The 23,730-nt window shown below is 41.8% G+C and overlaps 3 protein-coding genes across 4 annotated transcripts; 2 read left to right on the forward strand and 1 right to left on the reverse strand.

Moving 5' to 3' along the window:
- The first annotated feature begins 1,447 nt into the window (after positions 1-1,447).
- LOC123501733 lies at positions 1,448-3,010 on the forward strand. The gene has a single exon (XM_045250738.1). It carries the CDS (start codon positions 1,448-1,450, stop codon positions 3,008-3,010), a length of 1,563 nt encoding a protein of 520 aa, XP_045106673.1.
- Positions 3,011-5,501: 2,491 nt separating this feature from the next.
- LOC123501734 lies at positions 5,502-7,607 on the forward strand. The gene is made up of 3 exons (XM_045250739.1): positions 5,502-5,700; positions 5,859-7,268; positions 7,469-7,607. Exons 1-2 carry the CDS (start codon positions 5,502-5,504, stop codon positions 6,623-6,625), a joined length of 966 nt encoding a protein of 321 aa, XP_045106674.1. The 3' UTR covers positions 6,626-7,268; positions 7,469-7,607.
- Positions 7,608-16,456: 8,849 nt separating this feature from the next.
- Positions 16,457-20,847, reverse strand: LOC123501419 (putative nuclease HARBI1). Of its 2 annotated transcripts, none has more exons than XM_045250244.1 (3): positions 20,189-20,847; positions 19,137-19,436; positions 16,457-16,657 (listed from the first exon to the last, which is right to left on the reverse strand). In XM_045250244.1, the coding sequence occupies exons 1-3, from the start codon at positions 20,334-20,336 to the stop codon at positions 16,509-16,511; spliced, it is 597 nt and encodes a 198-aa protein (XP_045106179.1). In that variant the 5' UTR covers positions 20,337-20,847; the 3' UTR covers positions 16,457-16,508. The 2 variants fall into 2 exon arrangements, with proteins under 2 accessions (XP_045106179.1, XP_045106180.1); XM_045250245.1 differs by lacking the exon at positions 16,457-16,657 and adding an exon at positions 17,540-18,537 and having other exon boundaries at positions 20,189-20,844.
- Positions 20,848-23,730: the final 2,883 nt, after the last annotated feature.

A 23,730-nucleotide genomic window follows, 5' to 3' on the forward strand; every position in this document is an offset into this window, starting at 1 on the left:
AGGTCCCGCTGCTGCACTGCCCAAGACCATCCCCAAGCCCCGGACGAGTACGTTAAGGCTTCGTTCCTGCTCCGAGGTACGGAAGGGGGGCGTCTTTTCGCCAACCCGGCCAAGGTCTCTCGCGTCCTCCACGACTCCGCCTTCGGGAAATACATCCTCGAGGGGGAGACTCGATCCCTAGGGAATGGCTCATCCCTGATAGTGGCGGTGTGGGCCCACACCCTCCCCAAGGTCCCCATGCTACAGTCGTCCTCCTTCACCCTAGGTGAGTGGCCTGTTACGTGCCGCAGAGCAGACCGGGATAGCGGTACCTACCACTACGCCAAGGTGGGGCCCCTGGCGGACGACACCACCCTTGAGGAGGTCCGGGATGGCTTCCGTGTCCTGGAGGGAAATGAGGTGGTGGAACTCACCTGGCTTCCACCCCACAGCCTGCCACACTTCGCCACAGGGAAGTGGCTCAGACTCAAGGTGAGAGGTTCCCCACCCAGCAAGGTAGCCATCGATCAGCTGGTGTTCTACCCACGCCCCATTCTCCTCCCCATCCTGCGCTGCCCAGGGTGCCTTATGTTAGGGCACTCCATCAACACCTGCAGGTCCTCGGTCCGCTGTGCCCGTTGCAGTGGCACCCACCCCTCCCAAAAAGGTGACAAGGACGAGGTATGTGGCAAGCCCTTCCACTGTTTCCAGTGTCGAGGTTCCCATGGGCCCAGTCACTTCATTGCCCCAATAACCTCCATGCCCAGCAGCTGTACACCCGCCTGGCGAGTGAAGGCACACCCCTTCCTGAAATTAACAAGCAGCTGAGGGCCCTCCAGTTGCCCCGACCACAGCGACGGACTCCTACAACAGCCACCCCTTCTCCTACCATCCCAACCCGCTCGGCTGCTCAGGTTGTTGAGCCGGGGTGTTCCTTCGCCTCCGTTGCCACAGGGAACAGGTATGCTGCTCTGCAAGACCTACCCATTGAAGCTGCTAATGTCACCCAGGAAGAGGACACCATGCCCACTCCTCACATCCCTACACCACCTGCTACCCATGTTGCCCACCATCGGAGGAAGCCAGGTAGGCGATCGGGTGTACAGCCTCCTCCGCCCACCCCGATACCTGATGTTGAGCCTGGGCTCCTGCCTGTCACGGTTGAGGCCCAGATCCACCACCCTCCCAGGAATGCTCGTCACCCACAGACACCCCACCATCACCCTCGTCAAGCACCTGGCCAGTATTCTAGCCTACCTCCACCTTCTCGACCCTCCTCTCCACCCCAGGACTCCGCCATTCCTACAGCCACTGTCAGTACGTCTCCCTCTGTATCTGAGCTCCTCCCCAGCATCCTCGACCTCCTTTGGCATGGCTACCACCTCTACCAGAAAGGAGTGTCTTTCCCGGACATTATCACCACCCTCTGGCCCTCTGTCTCCACAATCCTGACTACCTTCTTCCTATAATGGCCCTCTCCTTTATGTTGTGGAACGCCCGATCCCTTCTCCGCAAAACGCAGGAACTAGAAACCCATTTAGGTGACACCCTCCCATCTGTGGTCGGCATATGTGAGACCTGGCTTCCCCCTCATCTTTCTCTCTCCTTTCCGGGATACAACATCATCCGCAAAGATCGTGGTCAAGGACGTGGAGGAGGCGTCCTTCTCGCCATCCATGACTCCCTCGTCTCATCGCCTCTCCCTATCCCTCAGTCTCAAGATGGGTGTCTGGAGGTTGTTGCAGCCAGGGTTGGACTTGGTGGTGGCTGGCTCACGATGGCAGCCTGCTACAATCCTGGGGGTACAGCTGGCCACCGAGAGTTTATGCACTACTTCTCCGCCCTGCAGCCTCCAGTGCTTATAATGGGGGACTTTAACGCCCATCATACATGTTGGGAGCCTGACCTGTCACCTCACCACCACAACACATCTGGCAATGCTCTCTTCCAAGCCTTGTTAGATCTGAAACATGTCTCCCTCCTCAGCCCTCCCGGACTAGCGACCAGGTTTCATCCCCATACTGGTGCTGCCTCGGTGCTCGACCTGTTCCTTGGAGACCCTACCTTCAAGGACTCCACCTTCTGCACTGGACCTTACATGGGCAGCGACCACCTCTCCTCGCCTCCCTCCCACAAGTCTCCCCACAGCCCCAACCTGGCTGCATGCCTCGCTGGAGGCTCAATTCTTCTGGCTGGCCCCAGTACGTGGCTGTGCTTCCCTCCTCACTGGACACCCAACATCTTCCCCTGGATGAAGCCGCAACAACCATTGCTGGGGTGCTGTCCGAGGCTGGCACAGCTGCCTTCCCACTCATCACCCGTCGTCATCCACGCCGCCCTGGGAAGCCCTGGTGGGATGCAGCCTGCACGCAGGCAGTACAGGACCGTCGCCAGGCTTGGAATCAGTGGCGTAGGACCCCCACTATCCAGGCTGGCCGTGCTTACCGCCGCCTGGACGCCATCTGTGCCAAGACCATCCTCAAGGCAAAGCGAAATGCACTGCTCCACTCTCTCCTTCCGCTCCTCTCCCAAGAGTACCATGTCCTTTCTCCGCTCCATGGAGGGCAAGTTCGTATCTCGGAACATCCTATTTTCTGATGATGATTCTACCCCACTCGCTGACCCTGAAAAAGCAAAAATCTTGTCAGAACACTTCCACCTCAAGATTGGTTTACCTCCTCCTCTTCGTCCGCCTCCAACCCTTACTTCAGTTATTGAAACTGCCGTCTCCTCTCCAGCTCTCCCATCCCTTGCTCAACCATTCAAGCCTCATGAACTCTCAGCCTTAGCTACATTAAAACCCGGTAAGGCGCCAGGCCTTGATAAAGTCCCATACGACTTCATCCGCCACCTCACCCCACCCCTACGTGCCTGCCTCCTTCAACTATACAACAGCAGCTGGCAATCGGGGCAGTTCCCATCCACCTGGAAACCCGCCATCCTCATCCCCATCCACAAGCCTGGAAAGGACCCTACACTCCCTTCAGCATACAGGCCCATCAGCCTCCTCTCCTGCATTAACATAACATAACATAACATAACATAAATAATAGGATAACAAAGGGCCACCAGGGCCCATCTAGGTTATCCTGTATCTGTCGCACAGCGACCTCGTCATCAGTACTTAAAGATACACTTACAAGTACACAATACATTATATACTAATTCTAAATATTTGGCCCATTAACAGGGCTAAGTCCTGCAGCGAAATCCTCTACAATTTGTGGTCCCCATACATGGGGATCATGTCTTATTTAACTATAGTAAATTTCTTATAAAAACTATCATGCAGTGCTATACATAATTATAAATCTAATAAATTTAAGTGCTTATCTAATCTGTTTTTAAACATTGTCAAACTAGTGCTATTTACAACCGTCTCTGGCAATGCATTCCAGAAGTCTACCACTCTATGACTAAAGAAATATTTTCTTATATCTAACCTGCAGCCTTGCTTTCTAATCTTCCTGCCATGATTTCTAGTCCTATTTCCCTCCTCTAAGGTAAAGAAAGATCTCACATCTATGTAGTTCGTATCTGAAAACATTTTAAATAACTATCATATCCCCTCTTATACATCTCCTCTCAAATGAAAACATGTTTAATTCCTTTAATCTATCTCTATACTCCAGGCGCTTTAATGCTGGTATCATCCTAGTTGCTCTTCTCTGAACTGCTTCTAACATGTTGATATCCTGCCTATAGTGGGGTGACCAGGCCTGTATGCAATACTCTAAATGGGGCCTAACATAGGAATTATATAAGCTACGCACCACTTCCTTACTTTTATAACTAACATTTCTATTTATAAAACCCAGGATCCTATTTGCCCTATTTCTTGCTTCTAAACATTGCTTTGAAAATTTCATAGTCCTGTCTATCACTACTCCTAAATCCTTTCCTTCCTCTACTGCCTCTAGCCAACATCCCTCCATCTCATAGTTAAAGTTTGTGTTGTCTTTACCTAAATGCATAACCTGACACTTATCAGAATTAAACTCCATCTGCCACCTGTCTGCCCATGCTATCAGCCTGTCCAGGTCTCGTTGTATTCTGTAATTGTCCTTTTCACCCTGTACTGCACATGCTATCTTAGTATCATCTGCAAACTTTGATACTTTGCTACTAATTCCTATATCTAAATCGTTAATGTACACCAAGAAAAGAAGAGGTCCTAGCACTGATCCTTGGGGTACCCACTAACCACTTCCTTCCACTCAGACATTGCCCCATTTAATACTACTCTCTGTTTCCTATCAGAAAGCCATTCACTAATCCAATCAACTAACCTACCCCCTATCCCATGTAGTCTCAATTTGTACACTAGCCTCCTATGCGGTACCTTATCAAATGCCTTGCTAAAATCTAGATATATAACATCTATGCTATTTCCATCATCTAACTCCTTGGTAATATATTCTAAGATATCGAGCAAATTTGTAAGACAGGACCTCCCTGATCTAAAGCCATGTTGGGTATCTCTAATTAATCTATTCTCATTTAAATGCTCCCAAATACTACCCTTAATGATTTTCTCTAGTATCTTACATACTATACTAGTTAAACTGATCGGTCTATAATTATTCGCATCATCCTTCCTACCTTTTTTAAATATTGGAGTAACATTAGCTAACTTCCAGTCCTGAGGTATCTCAGCAAACCTAAGTGATCTTTCAAAGATTAACTTAAGTGCTTCAGAAATACTGTCTACACCCTCCCTAAGTACTCTGGCATGTAGCTCATCAGGACCACTGGCTTTCCTATCGTCTAGTTCAAGAATAAATTTCCTAATAATTCCCGGTTTTATATCAATATTTTCTAAGGCTCTTAAACTACTCGTCGCACTGTTTGTAACAGGATTTCCTATTCTTTCCCTAGTAAATACTGAAGAAAATTGTTCATTCAATAATTCTACTATGTCTTCATTTTTTGGGAAGCTGCTGGAGAGATTAGTCAACACCCGCCTCACCTGGTGGTTAGAAGCTAACAACAAGCTAGCAGAGGAGCAATGTGGCTTCCGCCCCCACCGGAGTACCCTGGATGTGCTGGGGCAAATTGAGTATCACATCTGTGACACTTACCGCCAACGTCAAGTCATGATGGCCCTCTTCCTTGACCTGGAGGGAGCATTTGATTCTGCACCATATGAGGGCATCCTATACAAGCTGGCACTCATGGGCATCACTGGCACCACCCTTGCCTGGGTGCGCGACTTTCTCACCGGTCGCTCATTCCAAGTGGCTGTTGGTGCATCACTGTCACCTTCCCAAGGAATTCATCATGGCGTACCTCAGGGATCCATTCTTAGCCCCCTTCTGTTCAATGTTCTTCTCTCTGACCTACAGGTTCCTACCCACTCTCACCTTCTCCTCTATGCTGATGACATTACCATCATCAGTCGAGCACCCACACTCTCCGAGGCACAGGACCACCTGCAGGAGGCTGCCACTGCCTTGGGTGCATGAATGACAACCTGGGGGCTACAAGTCAGTGCCTCAAAGAGCTCTCTCATGTGTTTTACCATGAAAAAGCTTCCAACTCCACCTACCGTCAACTTAAGTGGAGAGGCTGTTCCATACTCAACCTCACACACCCTCCTCGGACTGCGGCTAGATGGCCCTCGCCTCTCCTGGGTAAATCACATCAGTTACCTCCGCACCTCCTGCAACAAACGCCTCGATGTGATGAAGCGAATAGCTGGCATCCGCTGGGGAGCCAGTCGTGACCTGCTCCTCCACTACTATAAGACCACCATCAGGGCCAAAATGCAGTATGCCAGCTGCTTCTATGGGTCAGCTGCCTACTCCAACCTCCTCAAGCTTGACCCCATTCAAAACGCTGCCTTGAGGATCTCTATGGGGGCCATGAGTTCCTCCCAGTTGTTTCTCTACAAGCAGAGAGTGGTATTCCTCCACTGTCCACTCACAGACGGATGACCTTGTGCCAACAATACTACAGGATACTGGGCCTGCCTGCCTCCCACCCCCTCTCTACCCTCCACTCCAACTCAGGGGTCGATCAGCAAGCTCCTGTATGGCTCCCCGCTGCCCGTCAGCCACTAATAGTGCGTGCCCTGCTCAGCCTAACCATCCTCCACTTACCACCACCACCTCCACAGCCTGTCAATCCCTACTCACCTTTTCCTTCATGGCTGGACGTCACCCATAATTTTGCTCTCCACGTTCCTGGGCTTCCTCCCAAACCATCTGTGAGTGGATTAGCAGCAGCTCACTTCCAACAGCTGGACCGGTCCATTTATCACCACCACCTCAAGATCTACACCGATGGCTCCAGAGATGCTTCCCTGCCCTCCTCGGCAGCAGCTATATATGACGCCAATACAGCTATCTGTAAGACATGGAGGCTTCCTGAGTACACAGATGTCCTTACCACGGAGCTCTTTGCCCTTCTCCAGGCCCTCATCTACCTCCGCACCTCTCACCCGAAGTCCATCGTGGTAATTTACACCGACTCCCGCTCATCTCTCTCTCTCCTCCTGTCCCGGCAGCCATCCTCCGCCACAACCCTCGTCCACTCCATCCAGAACATCTTCCTCCATCTCCTGAACACTGGGTGGGATATCACCTTCCAGTGGGTGCCTTCCCACAGCGGCATCCGGGGGATGCTGCTGCCAAGATGGCCTTAACCCATGTAAACATTACCCCCCTACCCCTCCAGCTTCATTCTGCCAAACGGCTCTTATCTCGCCTCTGCCTCTCATCCTGGGACTCTTCACTCAACAACGCACTCCGAGTCACCTCTATGGGCCTTTACCGTAGCGACTCCTCTCCACAGCCTTGGGTCAGGAAACAGTCCCGCATCCTAGATGTAGCACTCACCCGCCTCAGTCTGGGCCACACAAGACTCACAGCACACCTGCATCGCCTTGGTCTATCACCGGACCCCTACTGCCCCTGGTGCAGGACGGTCGAGGAAACCATCGAACACTTCCTCTTACACTGCCCCCGCTTCCACTCCCACCGTGTTGTGCTTCGTGATCACCTTGCTGCCTTGGGTGTGTCTACCTTTGACCTGCCCACCCTACTGGCGGCGGCAGGCGTCTACTGCTCACACCAAGCTGCAGTTATCCGCCTCACCTGCGTCTTCCTGAAGAAGTGTGGAGAACTACCCCGCCTGTGATCACCTCACAGGCCGCCATCAGGGCTCATAGGATCTGTGGGATCGTTGAAGCCCAAAAACAACAACAACAAAAGACTGTAATGTGGCAATGTGGCTTGGTGAGGAAGAGGAACCTAATTAAACTAACCTAATCCATCCTAGTAATCTATGTAAGCAGAGAGTTATTTTCTTGTAGGTTTTGGTGTACTAAGTTATGAAGTACCTACTTTATTAATCTATAAGTTATCTCATTATTCATTAATTTCTGAGAATAAAAGACTGGTTTCCAACAGAAATTTAACCAACAGATTAATTAAAGCATTTATTTATATGGGAAATTTTATAACTTTACAATCACTTTTGATTCTAGGGTTGGCTGGACAGAAAAACTGTCTTGCAGGAGAAGTTCAGCCATCAAGTAACTGCAGAGAGAAAAAGAAAGGCATGGGAAGAAATAACTTGTGCTGTCAATGCAGTTTCTCCTGTAGCAAGAGAGAGGAAGTGAAGAAAAAAATTATTGACTTGAAGTCATCAGTAAAGGGGAAGCATGCTGCTTTCAAGCATCAATAGGAAAAAACTGGTAAGGAAAATGGTTTCATTTTATGGGGAAAGGAGTCATCTACAGTAATGCACACAAAAGCACACACACAAAAGCCAGAGGACCTGGGTTCGATTTCCCAGGCAGGTGGAAATAATTTGAGTGTGTCATGTGTAGCTCCTGTTCACCTAGCAGTGAGTAGGTGCGGGATATAAGTCAAGGATGTGTAACCTTGTTGTCCCAGTGTGATGTGTGTGACTGGTCTCGGACCTATTGGAAATAATTAACTCAGAGCTCGCTCTGTAGGATAAAGTCTTTGTCTCATCAGAGACTGCAGCAGATCTAACAGTGAAGTACACACACACACACACACACACACACACACACACACACACACACACACACACACGATTTAGCTACTTATTAAAACATTAATGAATATAACTTCCCTGCAAAATTAGTGCTAATGTAGCTACCTTTTGAAGTTCACTCTATGTTTGTGCATTTCAGGTGGCGGAGTGCCTGATGTAAAACCCCTTACCAGTGTTGAAGAGGCAATGCTTCCGTTAATAAAAGATGTCCAAGTATCTGGTGTTCCTGGACTTCGTGACCCTCATCCTGCCAGTATGTTTTTTTCTTTTTTTTATTATATTAATGTACAGGATGAAAATTAAGTTGTGATTTCTCTTTTCTGTTGTACGGTGTGTGAGTGGTCTCAGACATACCAGAGATTGGAGACAACAAGCTCTGACCTCAGGATAATGTCTGGCTGCCTCAACAGAGGCTGCATCACATCAAGCAGTGATTTACACACACACACACACACACACGGAGACGAGACGCGGCAGAGGAAGGACGCGATACCGTCGCTCCCGAGAATCAGCTGATCTTCACTACCTTTGTTTGGGTTTACAGTGGCCTGGGCGATAAGTGTGGACTCATTTTTTTCATGAATACAGTGTTAAATAATAATGAGTGAGAAAGATATTCCATCTAAATGCAGGTATGTGACAAGGGAAAGAATGAAAGCTGATGATGACAATGTTGGTGAGGGAGGAGGAGAATCTGAAGGCTTTGATACGGCGCAAACTTCACTATTTGATAGTCTTAACTATCGAACGTAAATTAGATAAATTGATAAAGGAGAGTATGGGAATGAAAGAGAATGAAGAACAGGATAAAGAGCTCCAGAAATTGAAAGAAAGGATAAAAAGAGTGGAAGAAAACGAAACTAGGCTAAGAACCGAAAATGAAGAATTAAAAGTCCAAATAGCGAACTATAAGAAATTGATGGAAGAAGGACTCGGTAAAGCCGAGAAAGAAAAAGAAAAGCTAAAAGATCTAGTTAACAAAGAAGAAGAAAGAGTACAAGACGTGATTAAAAAAGAAGTACAGGCATGGAGAATCCAAGATAAGAAAGACAAAGAATAATTTCAAGAAGTATTTCAAGAACAGTTAAAAGAAAGAGATGAAAATATGACAAACAAAATGATAGGAGTCCTCAAGAAAAAAGAAAATTTAGTAAGAGAAATTGCGGAAAAAAAGAAGTGTAATTATTTTTGGACTGAAAGAAAAAAATGTTAAATATAGACCAAGAAGGGAAAAAGACGAAATGAAATCAGTAAAAGACCTACTAAAACATTTGAATGACGAGGATAGACAGAACTTAGAAGAGGAAGTAGAAGAAATCCATAGAATGGGACCATATCAAGAAGGAACAGTGAGACCAATTAAGATATTACTAAAATCACAAGCAGCAGCAGAAGTAGTACTATATAGAAAAACGAAACTCAGAGAAACAGAAGGTTGCAAAGATATATATATATATAAAGAAAAATAGAAACGAGGAGGAAAGGAAGAGACACAATGAACTGGTGGCAGAAGCAAGAGAAAAAAATAATGAAAGGTCAGAGGAGGAGAAGAAGGCATTTTTTTGGAGAATTATAGGAGACAGGATAAGGAAATGGTATATAAAAGAGAAAGAAGAGAAAAGAATGGAGCAAGTTTAACTAAAATGATAAGAACAAGAGATTAAAATGATGTATACAAACATAGATGGGATTTTATCTAGTAAATTAGAATTAAGAGATTACATAAAGAAAGAAGAACCAGATATTGTATGCCTGGTGGAAACAAAGTTAAATGAGGCAATAAAATAGACATAGATAAAAGGTATAATATATGGAGGAGAGACAGAGTGGGTAAAGGAGGAGGAGGAGTCATGATGATGTTAAGGAAGGAGATAGTGGTAAATCAAGTGGAGTTTGGGGAAGGAAAATCAGAAATACTGTATGTTAAGATGCATATTAACAAAAAGGAGTTAACAATCATTGGAACATATGTGCCACCAAAACAAACTCATGGACTAACCAAGAATATAGAGACATGATAGATGACACAATAAGGAGTCTTACAAGAATCATTAAGGAAAGGAGAAAAGTGATATTGGTAGGAGATTTCAACTGTAAGGAGGTAGACTGGGAAAATTATGAAAGTGGTATGGGGGAAGATGCCTGGGGAGATAGATTCCTGAACCTAATGATAGATAATTTGATGGTCCAAAGAGTAAAGGAAAACACAAGATTCAGAGGAAACGATCAGCCGGCAAGATTAGACCTAGTTTTTACAAGGGATATACCAATTAACGATGATATAAGATACAAGTGCCCATTGGGAAAGAGTGACCATGTAATATTAGAGATGGATATAGAAGAAGGAAAGGAAGATAGAGATGAATCATACAAAGGAGACCGATTAAATTACAGAAAGGCTGATATTGAGAATCTCAAGAACTATTTTAAAACGTAAACTGGGAGGAGATGGAAAACTCATTAACGGTTCAAGAGAAATATAACTTATTTTTGGAAATATACAAAACTGGGGTCAGGAATATGTTCCGAAATATAGACCTAAAGAAGAAGGAAAGAAAGATTGGTTTAATGCAAGATGTGCTAGGGCAAAGGAGAAACGAGATGGAGCATGGAAAAGGTGGAGAAGAAACAGAAATCCAGAAAATAAGGAAAACTTCAAAACAGCAAGAAATGAATATGCTAAGGTGAGAAAGGAAGAAGAAAAGAACTATGAAAAGGACATTGTCGAAAATGTAAGGAACAACCAAAATTGTTCTACAGATTCATAAATGGAAAAATAAGACAAAAAGAAACAATAGAAAGGTTAAAAGGAGAAAACGGAATGGTGGAAGACCCAAAAGTATGGCAGAACTGTTAAATAGTAAATTTCATGAGGTCTTTACTAAGGAATCCAAATTTGAAAGACCACAGGGTAATAGAGAGACTGTCTATATGAAAGAGATTAAAGTAACCAAGCTTGAAATAAAAAGTTGATGACGGAATTGGATGAGGAAAAGGCAATGGGACCGGATGAAGTCTCAGGCAGAATACTGAAAGAATGTAGGAAGAACTAGCAAGTCCAATATACAACATCATAAAATGCTCAATAGAAAATGGAACAGTGCCAGTGGAGTGGAAAAGAGCTGAGGTGGTTCCCATATATAAGAGCGGAAGGAAGGAAGAACCTTTAAATTACAGGCCGGTATCACTAACTAGTGTAATATGCAAGATGTGTGAAAAGTAATAAAGAAGCAATGGATCGAGTTTCTTGAAGACAACAAAATATTATCAAATAGCCAATTTGGTTTTAGAAAAGGTCGGTCATGTGTGACAAATTTATTGAGTTTCTACTCTAGAATAGTTGATAAAGTACAAGAGAGAGAGGGATGGGTTGACTGTATTTATTTAGTTCTAAAAAAGGCTTTTGATAAAGTGCCACATGAAAGATTACTATGGAAGTTAGAGGAGAAGGGTGGCTTAAAAGGAAGCACATTGAGATGGATGAAGAATTACTTAAGGGGGAGAGAAATAAGGACGATAGTTAAAGATATGAAGTCCAAGTGGAGAACAGTAGACAGCGGAGTGCCACAGGGTCAGTATTGGCACCAATACTTTTTCTCGTATATATAAATGACATGCCAGAGGAGTGAACAGCTACATAAATCTGTTTGCGGACGATGCGAAACTGTGCAGAGTCATTAAACAAAAGAGGATTGTGAAATACTACAGGAAGACTTAAACAAGATCTAGAAATGGAGCAAAAATGGAGATGGAATTCAATGTGGACAAAAGCCATGTCATGGAAATGGGAAAAGTGAAAGACGACCAGTGGGAATCTATAAGATGGGAGATGGAGTAGAACTAGAAAAGTAAAAAGGAAAAGGACTTGGGAGTGACAATAGAAGAAAATAATCAACCGGTTAGCCATATTGATAGAATTTTCAGAGAGACGTATAATTTGCTAAGGAATATTGGAGTAGTATTTCACTATATGGACAAGGAAATGATGAAGAAATTGATAAGTACTAAAATAAGACCTAGATTGGAATATGCATGAGTTGTGTGGACTCCCCATAAAAAGAAACACATAAGAAAATTAGAGAGACTACAAAAAATGGCTACAAGAATGGAAACGGGACCACACGAGCATAAAGCCCAGGCCCTGTAAAACTACAACTAGGTAAATACACACACACACACACACACACACATGTGTGTGCCTGGTCTCAGACCTATCCGAAGATCGGAAATAATGAGTTCTGAGCTCGTTCCGTAGGGTAACGTCTGGCTGTCTCGTCAAAGACTGCAGCAGATCAAACAGTGAATTACACACACACACACACACACACACACACACACACACACACACACAGAATTAGACTTCACAGGCTTCCAAGGTACAATGGAAAAGAGCGTCTATGTCAAGAAAATTCTGGAATTAGAAGGAAAAATTGAAAAACTATTTGAAAAGTATGGCGAACTGGAAAAGAGTCATAACAATGTGCTGAAAGAGTGCGCTGAAATGAAGACAGAAAATGCAGTACTGAAAGAGGAAGTTAAGTTAATTAAAGTGAATTGCAACAAATGTGGAGAATCTTTAGGAAAAGTGATGGAGAAGCAGGCTGAATGGAAAAAAAGTCAGGAAGTGGAAAGAAAGGAGGTAAATTACAAAGTTGCAAGTCTGGAAAAGGAAATCAAAGAGTCTGGGGAGAAAACTTTGGGCCTTGCTGAAATTATAGATCAACAGATCATAGAAGAGAAGATTGCTGAGAAAGTTGTGAAGGTTATTAAGTCAAATGAGACATTGGTGAGGGAAACTGTAGACAAAAAGAGATGTGTGGTGATATTTGGTGTGGAGGAGGATAAGACACCGAGTAAAATGGAGAGAGAAAAACATAAAAAAGGTGATAAATAATATCATTAATGTGGTGCAGGAGGAGGGAAAAGACCTAGTACAAGAAATAGAGGACTTCCATAGAATTGGAAAGTTCACAGGAGAAGGTATGAGGCCAATAAGAATCAAATTTAAGTCACAAAAGGATGTAGATGAATTGGTGGAGAAGTCATGGAGGTTAGCCCAGCAGGAAACAACAAGGAAGATTTGGTTGAGAAGAGATCTCGGTGAAAAGGAAAGAGAAATGTTAAATGAGTTGAGAAAGGAGGCTTTGAAAAAAATGAAGAGAGGACAGAAGAGGAGAAGAAAGAGTTTTTCTGGAGAATCTTGGATATGAGACTGAGGAAGTGGTTCATAACCCAGAAAAGTACAGTAAGAAAGGACTAAAGAAACTTACGTATGAGCGGAATGTAATGTATTCCAACATAAATGGAGTGATATCGGGGATTTTAGAACTCAACGATTACTTGAGGGATAAGAACCCAGATATTGTGGGTCTTACTGAAACAAAACTGAGAGAGGGAGAAGACCTGATGATGGTTGGAGAAGGAAATATAATGTTTGGAAAAGAAATAGAGTAGGTAAGATGGGAGGAGGAGTGATGTTGCTGGTTAAAAAGATATAAAGGTGGATCAAGTGAAAGAAGGTATGGGAAAGGCAGAAGTGCTAAAGATCAGAGCAGAAACTAATGAAGGAAAAAGAGGCACTACATAGTGGTGTACGTACCACCTAAGACAAATGCATGGTCAGTACAGGAATATGAAGAAATGATAAGAGATACAGGAACATGTCTGGAAGAAATGTTGGGTGGCTGTGAACGAACTATAATGATGGGAGATTTTAATTGTAAAGAGGTGTGTTGGGAGGACTGGTCAATGGAAGGATCAGAGACAACATGGGAAATACACTATTGACACTGGCAATGGAAAATGTGTTAACTCAGTGGGTCAAAGAAGATACTAGGTTTGGAGGAGAGGGAGCATCGTCAAGACTGGACTTGGTCTTTAGTACAGAGCCAATGGTCATTGAGGAGATGAGGGTGGAGTGCCCTTTAGCAAAGAGTGATCATGCAGTTTTGGAGTTCAAGGTGATAGATGAAGAGAAATCTAGAAGAAATGAAGAATATAAAGTGGGAAGATGGAATTATGCCAAGACAGATTTTGGAAACCTAAAGAAATTCTTTCAAGAGACAAATTGGATGAAATTCAAGAGTGCTAAGGAGCAAATGAAAAGTGGAAGGAATTTATAAAAATATACAAAGAAGGTGAGAAAAATTTGTACCAATAAGACAACATAGAGAAGTTGGAAAGCAGGACTGGTTTAACGATAGATGTGAAAAGGCTAGAACAAGAAAAGAGGATGCATGGAAGAGGTGGAGAAGGAAAAGACGGATTAAGCAGTGGGAAAGTTACAAAAGAGCAAGAAATGAATATGTGTTGATTAGAAGAGAAGAAAGAAAGAAACAAGAAAAGGATATAATTGATAAATGTAAAGACCAACCAAGGCTTTTTACAGACATGTGAACAACAACATCAAAAATAGAGAAAGTATTGAAAGTTTAGAAGTAAATGGAGTATGCAGTGAGGATCCCAGGAAATGGCAGAGGCTATGAATGGATGCTTTCGGAAGGTATTCACAAAGGAGACTGCTTTTGACAAACCACTGGTAATGGAACAGAAAGGGATTATGAAGGAGTTTCAAGTAACTGTGGAGGAGATCAAGAATATGATGGGGAGTTTAGAAGTGAGAAAAGCTGTGGGACCTGATGGGGTATCAGGATGGATTTTAAGAGAATGCAGGAGCAACTGGCAGAAAAAGTTTGTGAAGTAATTGATGCCTCATTAAGGGAAGGTGTAGTGCCCCAAGACTGGAAAAGAGCTAACATTGTCCCAATTTATAAATCAGGTAACAAGAGAGACCCATTGAACTATAGACCAGTGTCACTTACAAGTGTGGTAGCTAAGATGTGTGAGAGGGTGGTGAAGAATAGATGGACAGACTTCTTGGAGAAAATGACATACTTTGTGAGTGTCAATTTGGTTTTAGAAAAGGGCGTTCATGCACGACAAACCTGATATGTTACTATTCGAGGGTGATAGATGTAATACAGGAAAGAGATGGTTGGGCTGATGGAATATATCTGGATTTAAAAAGGCCTTTGATAAGGTACCACACCGGAGACTGATCTGGAAACTTGAAATGGTAGGAGGAGTGCATGGCAGTTTACTAAAATGGATGGAAGACTTTTGGTAGGAAGAGAAATGAGAACAATAATTAAGGACAGACCATCAGAATGGGGCTTGGTGGAGAGTGGAGTTCCACAGGGATCAGTGTTGGCACCAGTAATGTTTCGGTCTACATAAATGACATGGTGGATGGGGTGTCCAGTTATGTGAGCCTATTTGCAGACGATGCAAAATTGTTAAGAAAAGTGAGATGTGACAAAGATTGCGAACTACTCCAGGAAGACTTGGACAGAATATGGAAATGGAGCTGTACATGGCAAATGGAGTTCAACACGACAAAATGCAAGAAATTAGAGTTTGGCAAGAGTGAAAGAAGAATCAGGAGTATGTACAAGATAGGAAATGAAGACATAAAACCAGTCATGAAGAAAAGACCTTGGGGTGACAATTACCAATGACCTATCGCCAGAGAGACATATAAACAAAATAATTGGAGAAGTATTGAACTTATTGAGGAACATAAGAGTGGCGTTCGTATATTTAGATGAAGAAATGATGAAGAAAATAATTACTGCAATGATAAGACCAAGGCTTGAATATGCAACAATACAGTGGGCTCCGAACTTAAAGAAACACATAAGGAAACTAGAGAAAGTACAGAGGGCTGCAACAAAAATGGTGCCTGACTTAAGAGATTTGACTTATGAAGACAGACTGAACAGAATGCAACTTCCGACCCTGGAAAACAGAAGAGAAAGGGAGACCTGATAGCAATATACAGAGTGATGATTGGCATGGAAAAATGGATAGGGAAGATCTGTGTATGTGGAATGAAAGAATGTCGAGAGGGCATGGGAAAAACTAAAATGGCCACTTATAGGAGAGATGTGAAAAAATATAGCTTCCCTCATAGAAGGGTGGAAGCATGGAATAGTTTAGACGTGGAAGTGGTCAACGCAAGGAATATTCATGATTTTAAGAAAAAGCTGGACATTAGTAGATATGGAGACGGGACAGTACGAGCATAGCTCTTTTCCCGTATGTTACAATTAGGTAAATACAATTAGGTAAATACACACACACACACACACGGTAGCTCAGTGGTTAGAGCGCTGGCTTCACAAGCCAGATGACCGGGGTTCAATTCCCCGGCCGGGTGGAGATATTTGGGTGTGTCTCCTTTACGTAGCCCTGTTCACCTAGCAGTGAGTAGGTACGGGATGTAAATCGAGGAGTTGTGATCTTGTTGTCCCGGTGTGTGGTGTGTGCCTGGTCTCAGACCTATCCCAAGATCGGAAATAATGTGCTCTGAGCTCGTTCCGTAGGGTAACGTCTGGCTGTCTCGTCAGAGACTGCAGCAGATCAAACAGTGAATTACACACACACTACATTGTTCTTTTAAAATTTAATAAGCAATAGTTTTGTAGTACATTCTTTTCCTCTTATTTATTTACAGGTGATGATGAAGAGGACTTGGCAACAGGTGACATAGATGTTACACTACCATCAAAGCCAGCCTCACCAAGACCAGGACCCAGTGGCATCCAAAACCTCCAAATCTCATCACCTCCTGAGCCTCTGTCACCAAACACTGAAACAGAGGGAGTAGTGGAGATAGCATCTGAACCAGCTCCACCACAAGCTGATGATCACCAATACAGCCAACCTCCTCAGGCTGGTAGAAATCAGAGAGGCTAATCACGTCGTGAGGGTACACTGGCTCCAGAAATGCTTCAAGTTCACGAGGACATAAGAAACTCCTTGTCTGATTTGACTGAATGCATTACTACATATTTGCAAGGAATAGCAACATCTTTGAATGAATTGGCATCTCGCAGACTTGTTTAGGAAGATTTGAAAATGTCCCACAAAATATTGTTATTTTTGCATTCCAGTGTCATTTCTCTTCTGATATGCTCATTACCAATTTCTTTTTATTTAAGGAATACTCTTATTATTTTCCACAGTTATTTTTCTATTTTGCTTGATATATAGGTAGTTATTTATTTTTAAATTTAAGGAGTTTATACCCTGTTTTCAAAGTGCCATTTATTTTCTTATTTTGTACAATGACATTTATTTCTTTTTAGGGAGTACCCTATTTATTAATGATGAAATGTGTTTGCACTAAAAGTTCAAATATAATGCAGACTTGGCCTCCAAATACCATTTATTAATTATGAAATCATTTTAGTGTACATTTGCATTTCCTCAAACATTTCAGTTAATATTTTGACAAAGATGTAGATTTATTTTAAAGGTGAATAATTACCTATTGTTTATAATATTTAGTAGCTTTTCTTAAATACTGCTTCAGTTTCTTGTCCTAGTGGTGTATTCAGCTCACCATTATCTTTCCTGTAGTATTCCTTGTGTCTTATATGAATGTGTATATATTTATATTCCCATATAGTAACTCCAAGATTGGAACCCACACAATGTGTGTGTGTATACACATATTGTGTGGGTTCCAGTCATGGAGTCACTATATGGAAATATAAATATTTACACATTCATATAAGACACAAGGAATACTACAGGAAAGGTAATGGTGAGCTGAATACACCACTAGGACAAAAAACTGAAGCAGTATTTAAGAAAAGCTACTAAATATATGGCCAATATGTTGCTGCAAGAATGGGTTAGAGTGGTGACTCAAGTACAAGTAACATTAGTTAAATATAGCAATGGGTCAAGAAATCAGGTAAACATTTTTGTAACTGGCTATGCATTACAATTTGTGTAATTAGTCTATCAGATAGTACATACCAAATTAATGTGATATTATAGTTATCTATTATGATACATACCAAATGAATAATGTGATATTATACAGTTATGTATAATGGAAAACCTATTTTTTTTTTACTTTTGTACTTACAAAATTAATCATATATGCAATGTAAACTGCAATAAACAACCTATCATGTATATTCTTAACATTACCTTATTTGTAGAAGGTATCCTATGTCCCAAGAATGATGAACATAGTAAGCACCATCTACAGTGGAACAACCAGCACTGCTCAACACACTAAAACTTACTTTACACAACTATATCCCCCCTTTTCAGACTATGAGAAGTGTTATGCAATGATTTGCCTTCTCATTGCATTCCCAGCTATTGCCCTTGCATCCCGTCCTCCACCACCAGCTGGTGCAGGAACAAACACAGGTTCATCTATGTCATCAGGGTTGACTACTACTTCATCCAGGAGTGGAAGATTCCTCTTTCTGCAGAAATTGTGAAGCAACATAGTTGCTGCAGCAATCTTTCCACACTTCAAGGGACTATAACAAAGTGTGCCACCTTTATGATGGACACACTTGAAGAGTGACTTCCAAATGCCAATAGCCTACTCAACCACGACACGTGTTTTCTTCAGGCTGATGTTGAATCTTTGTTCGCCAGCATTAGCTGGCATTCCAATTGGTGTCATCAAGTGAATGTTGACAGGGTACCCACTGTCACCTATGAGTAACATGAATAAAACAATTAGCGTTATAGAAGTGACATTCATCGGCCTAGAAACATGGGACATTTAATAACTTGTTTATGTAGGTATCTGTCTACACTTCATTATGACTTGTTCCTCCAGAAACAGTGCAAGTGATGATATGACATTAGAAGCAACTACCCTTATAATGCATCCTTGCAGATTCATGTAAATGTTGAAAGGACTCGTTTGTCACTTTGGCTGTGCAGTAAACCCATGCACCAAAATCCAACCCAGATTGATACAGTAACAGCAATCATCCACAAATCTTGCCATTTCATGCTAAACACAGGCATTACTGGGCATTAAAACATTCAATACAACCTTCAGTTGCTATTGGTTGCTAAATATGTCAATAGTGGGTAGGAGTTTTCCTGCCTGGGCTGTGCAAAGTGAATATGATGATACTAATGGTATGGAAATGTGCTAAACATTACACCACAGATGCTGATCATTACATGAAAAAAAATACTAAATGAAGAAAAAAAATCACTTGCATGCACATAATGACAGACTAGTTTCTGAAGTGATACGTATAGTACAGTACATAAAGAATACACACTTCAAAACATACCAAGAAGAAAGGCATCTCCAAATTCACCCCGCTGGAATCTCCTGTTGAGGATGCTGTTCTCCCATACAAATGAATCATATGTGCTTCCAGGGGAACGGCAGCAATAGTCTTGAAAAATGTAGTCTGCATTACACACAACTTGTATGTTCAGTGAATGGAAATTCTTTCTATTGATGTAGAGTTCTTCATCAACTGGTGGGGCAGCAATCGGGATGTGTGTTCCATCGATGATGCCAATCACATTTGGAAAATTGGCAATTCCATATAATTTCCTCTTTGTTACCCTGGCTTCCTCTAGTCCTGATGCAAAGAAAAGGTTGCTTATTCACACAATGCAAAATAGATGTAAATTACATTAATATTCACTGCTTCATAATATTATACATATTTAACAAGAATTACAAACTAGGTAAGTAAAACGCTATACGTACAGTAATTCAGTAAGTAATATTGTCACCATTTCTAAATTTACCCCTTGGCATAACATCTACATTATAAATGCAATTTGTCCATGAATAAATAAATAAACAAATTATATATATATATATATATATATATATATATATATATATATATATATATATATATATATATATATATATATATTACTTTTTGCATTAGGTGTAAAAGTTTTCTTTTAGTTTTCTTTTCATAGGTTTAGTTATAGGTTATGTTAATCTATAAAGTGTTTCTGTAACTACCATGCTACCCAAAAGGAAATTAATATTCCATAGTACAGTATACTGAACCAGCAGATTTTATCTATAAAACATAAGAACATAATGTTAGGCATGAATAAGTATTTCCTTAAAAGCTTTTTTATGTGTTTCCTAGAAAAAAAAAAGGCACTCTCATCATGTATTAGTCCCTTCTGATATGAGTCTCCTATAGTTCAGTTGCAATGATTAGGTTTAGTTAGGTTTGGTTAGGTTAGAGTGAATTGGTTAAGTTAGTTTACATTTAGGTTGAGTTTAAATCTGGGAGTGTACTATATATGTTACATACATTATTTCTTACCAGATATATATATGAAGTAGTACAGTAGTACATACCTCTTGGAATCCGTGTTTCTCTAAGTGACGCCGTATACAGCACATCTTTCACTCTGTTGATGACTCTGCTGACACATCCTTGTGTTAATCCATATGTGTCTGCCAACACACTTTGGAATGACCCACTGGCATAAAACCTAAATGTCATCAACACCTGTAAATGACATGGCACTGCATGGAGTGCGGGAGTCTGTAATATCTCAGCAAGTGTTCATCACTAAAAGCAAATGGATCTGTTCGGTCTCTAAATCTTCTTTCACGTCTCCAGGCCCTGTTTACTGCAACATCATGTTGCAATACAACTTGTAACTCCATCTCTGACAAGGCAACGTAGGTACAGAATTCCACGGGAGGTAAACAAACCACCCTACGATCACTGTAAGGGTGCTCCTCAAGACACTTAGCGCAATAAGCAAATATGGCGGTCCGAAAATCGTAGCGACGACTCCAAGATCTTTCCAACATACACCTTAGGCGAGTTACGCGCGGGTTACAACAAACTTAGCGCTAAGGTGATAGCAGCGGCCATTACGAACGTTTGAACATCCCGCCCCTGGGCTTTATGCTCGTGTGGTCCCGTCTCCATATCTACACTTATCCAATCTTACTTTAAAAGTATGCACACTTGTTGCAGACACTACTTCTTCATTTAAACTGTTCCACGTCTCAATACATCTTTGCGGGAAACTATATTTTTTAACATCTCTCAGACATCTTCCTTTTCTCAGCTTTTTACTATGCGATCTTGTGCTTCGAATGTCATATTCTTCTCTCAGGATCAGTTTCTCATTATCCACTTGGTCCATTCCGTTGATCAATTTAAAACTTGTATCAGGTCTCCTCTCTCCTTCTTTGTTCCAGGGTTGGTAGATCCATAGCCTTTAGTCTCTCCTCATATGTCATCCCTTCAAATTCTGGAACCATTCTTGTAGCCATTTTTTGTAGTCTCTCCAATTTCCTTATGTGTTTCTTTTTATAAGGGGTCCACACTACTCCTGCATATTCCAATCTAGGTCTTATTAAAGTACTCATCAATTTCTTCATCATTTCTTTGTCCATGTGGTGAAATGCTACTCCAATATTCCTTAGCAAATTATATGTTTCTCTAAAAATTCTATCAATATGGCTTACTGGTTGATTGTTTTCTTCCATCGTCACTCCTAAGTCCTTTTCCTTTTTTACTTTCTCCAGTTCTATTCCATTTCCCATCTTATAGATTTCCACGGGTCTTTCACTCTTTCCCATTTCCATGACATGGCTTTTGTTCACATTGAATTCCATTTCCCACTTTTTGCTCCATTCCCATATCTTATTTAGGTTTAGGTCTTCTTGCAGTATTTCACAATCCTCTTTTTGCTTTATAACTCTGCACAGTTTTGTATCATCTGCAAACAGATTTATGTAGCTGTTCACTCCTTCTGGCATGTCGTTAATATAAATGAGGAAAAGTATTGGTGCCAATACTGACCCTTGTGGCACTCCGCTTTCTACTGCTCTCCACTTGGACTTCATATCTTTAACTACCGTCCTTATTTCTCTCCCCCTCAAATAATTTTCTATCCATCTCAATGTGCTTCCTTTTAAGCCACCCTTCTCCTCTAACTTCCATAGTAATCTTGCATGTGGCACTTTGTCAAACGCCTTTTTTAAATCCAAATAAATAGAGTCAACCCATCCCTCTCTCTCTCTTGTACTCTATCAACTATTCTAGAATAGAAACTCAGTAAATTAGTTACACAAGACCGTCTTTTCCTAGAACCAAATTGACTATTTGATATTAATTTGTTGTCTTCAAGGAACTTGATCCATTGTTTCTTTATTATTCTTTTACACATCTTGCATATTACACTAGTTAGTGATACCGGTCTAACATGTGTGTGGCATGTCGGGTGGGTGTTGACATGTCGGTTGGTGAAAGTGTGCTGGGTGATGAGGATGATAATGAGGCCGTTGATGATGATGCCAGTGATGTTGATGATGATAATGCTGGTGATGAGGGTGATGATGTTACACTGTTCCACTGTGGTGGTATTGGTGGTTATTTGAGAGGTGGAGAAGGAGGGTGTTGCTAACTTCTTGATTGGTGCCTACAATCTCTCCCATTTAACGATGTTACCTGGGAATAAGTGACACTTTCTACTTCGACAATCTAGGGTAAAATTGACAAAAATCTAGGGTAAGATTTCATCAACTCATGGAAGCACTGTCAGTAGCCCAGATCGACCTGTCCTGTACGCGTCAATCACTGCCTGAGGCTGCCTCTATTTCACACTGTCAGTTTATCTGTGAGCATCAGTCGAGGTAGACATAAGCTGGTATGTATGTGTATGTGTATGAAAACAAAAAAAGAGGACTCACTTGAATGTTGCAAACGATGCCAGGGTGGCACTTTCAACCATGAAGCCAAGAATTCCTAAACTAGCTTCAAGTATGCAACTCCATGCATCCCACTGATGTTCTTGACATCTTTGGTAATAGTCATTAGAGATGCACAATGTTCAAATACAATAAATAAAAGAAAATATCTCTAGTGTTTTAATTTAACCATATATATCAATAATAACATTTTGTAAAAGGGGTAACATGCTTTATGTGGCATGTTAAATTGGTTAACAAGCTGAAAAAGTTTAGGAACCACTGCCATATGGGATACTTCCTTGCTTGCAATTATTTCAGAAACTGCTTCATATAAAAGAAAAAAGTGTCAGAAGCAAAAAGGTCTTGTGATAAAGAGTAGAACAACACACTAAAACAATTTTTCTATATCTCTAAAAATTTAAGGTGGACCTTACAGGGTTAAGGATGAGGGATATAAAAGTTGGAGAAGAGACAAAAAGGGAAAAGGGAGAAGAGGAGTGTTAATAATGGTTTAAGATAATATATGTGTAGAAGTGCACTATGGGGGTGGCATGGTGGAAGTTATGGGAGAAACAATCAAGGCAGAAAAAAGGGAAAAAAAACGGAGAACCATAGTCACGTATGCGCCACTGAAGACATATACGTGGAGAGCTGAAGAACATAAGAAAATGCAAGGAGAGGTGATTAAGTGCTTGAATAATATAATATAACATAACATAAATAATAGGATAACAAAGGGCCACCAGGGCCCATCTAGGTTATCCTGTATCAGTTGCACAGCGACCTCGTCATCAGTACTTAAAGATACACCTTACAAGTACACAATACATTATATACTAATTCTAAATATTTGGCCTATTAACAGGGTTAAGTCCTGCAGCGAATTCCTCTACAATCTGTGATCCCCATACATAGGGATCATGTCTTGTTTAACTATAGTAAATTTCTTATAAAAACTATCATGCAGCGCTATACATAATTATAAATCTAATAAATTTAAGTGCTTATCTAATCTGTTTTTAAACATTATCAAACTAGCGCTATTTACAACCCTCTCTGGCAATGCATTCCAGAAGTCTACCACCCTATGACTAAAGAAATATTTTCTTATATCTAATCTGCAGCCTTGCTTTCTAATCTTCCTGCCATGGTTTCTAGTCTTACTTCCCTCCTCTAAGGTAAAG

The sequence above is a fragment of the Portunus trituberculatus genome, chromosome 9 (assembly GCF_017591435.1).
Source record: "Portunus trituberculatus isolate SZX2019 chromosome 9, ASM1759143v1, whole genome shotgun sequence".
Lineage (NCBI taxonomy): Eukaryota > Metazoa > Arthropoda > Malacostraca > Decapoda > Portunidae > Portunus > Portunus trituberculatus.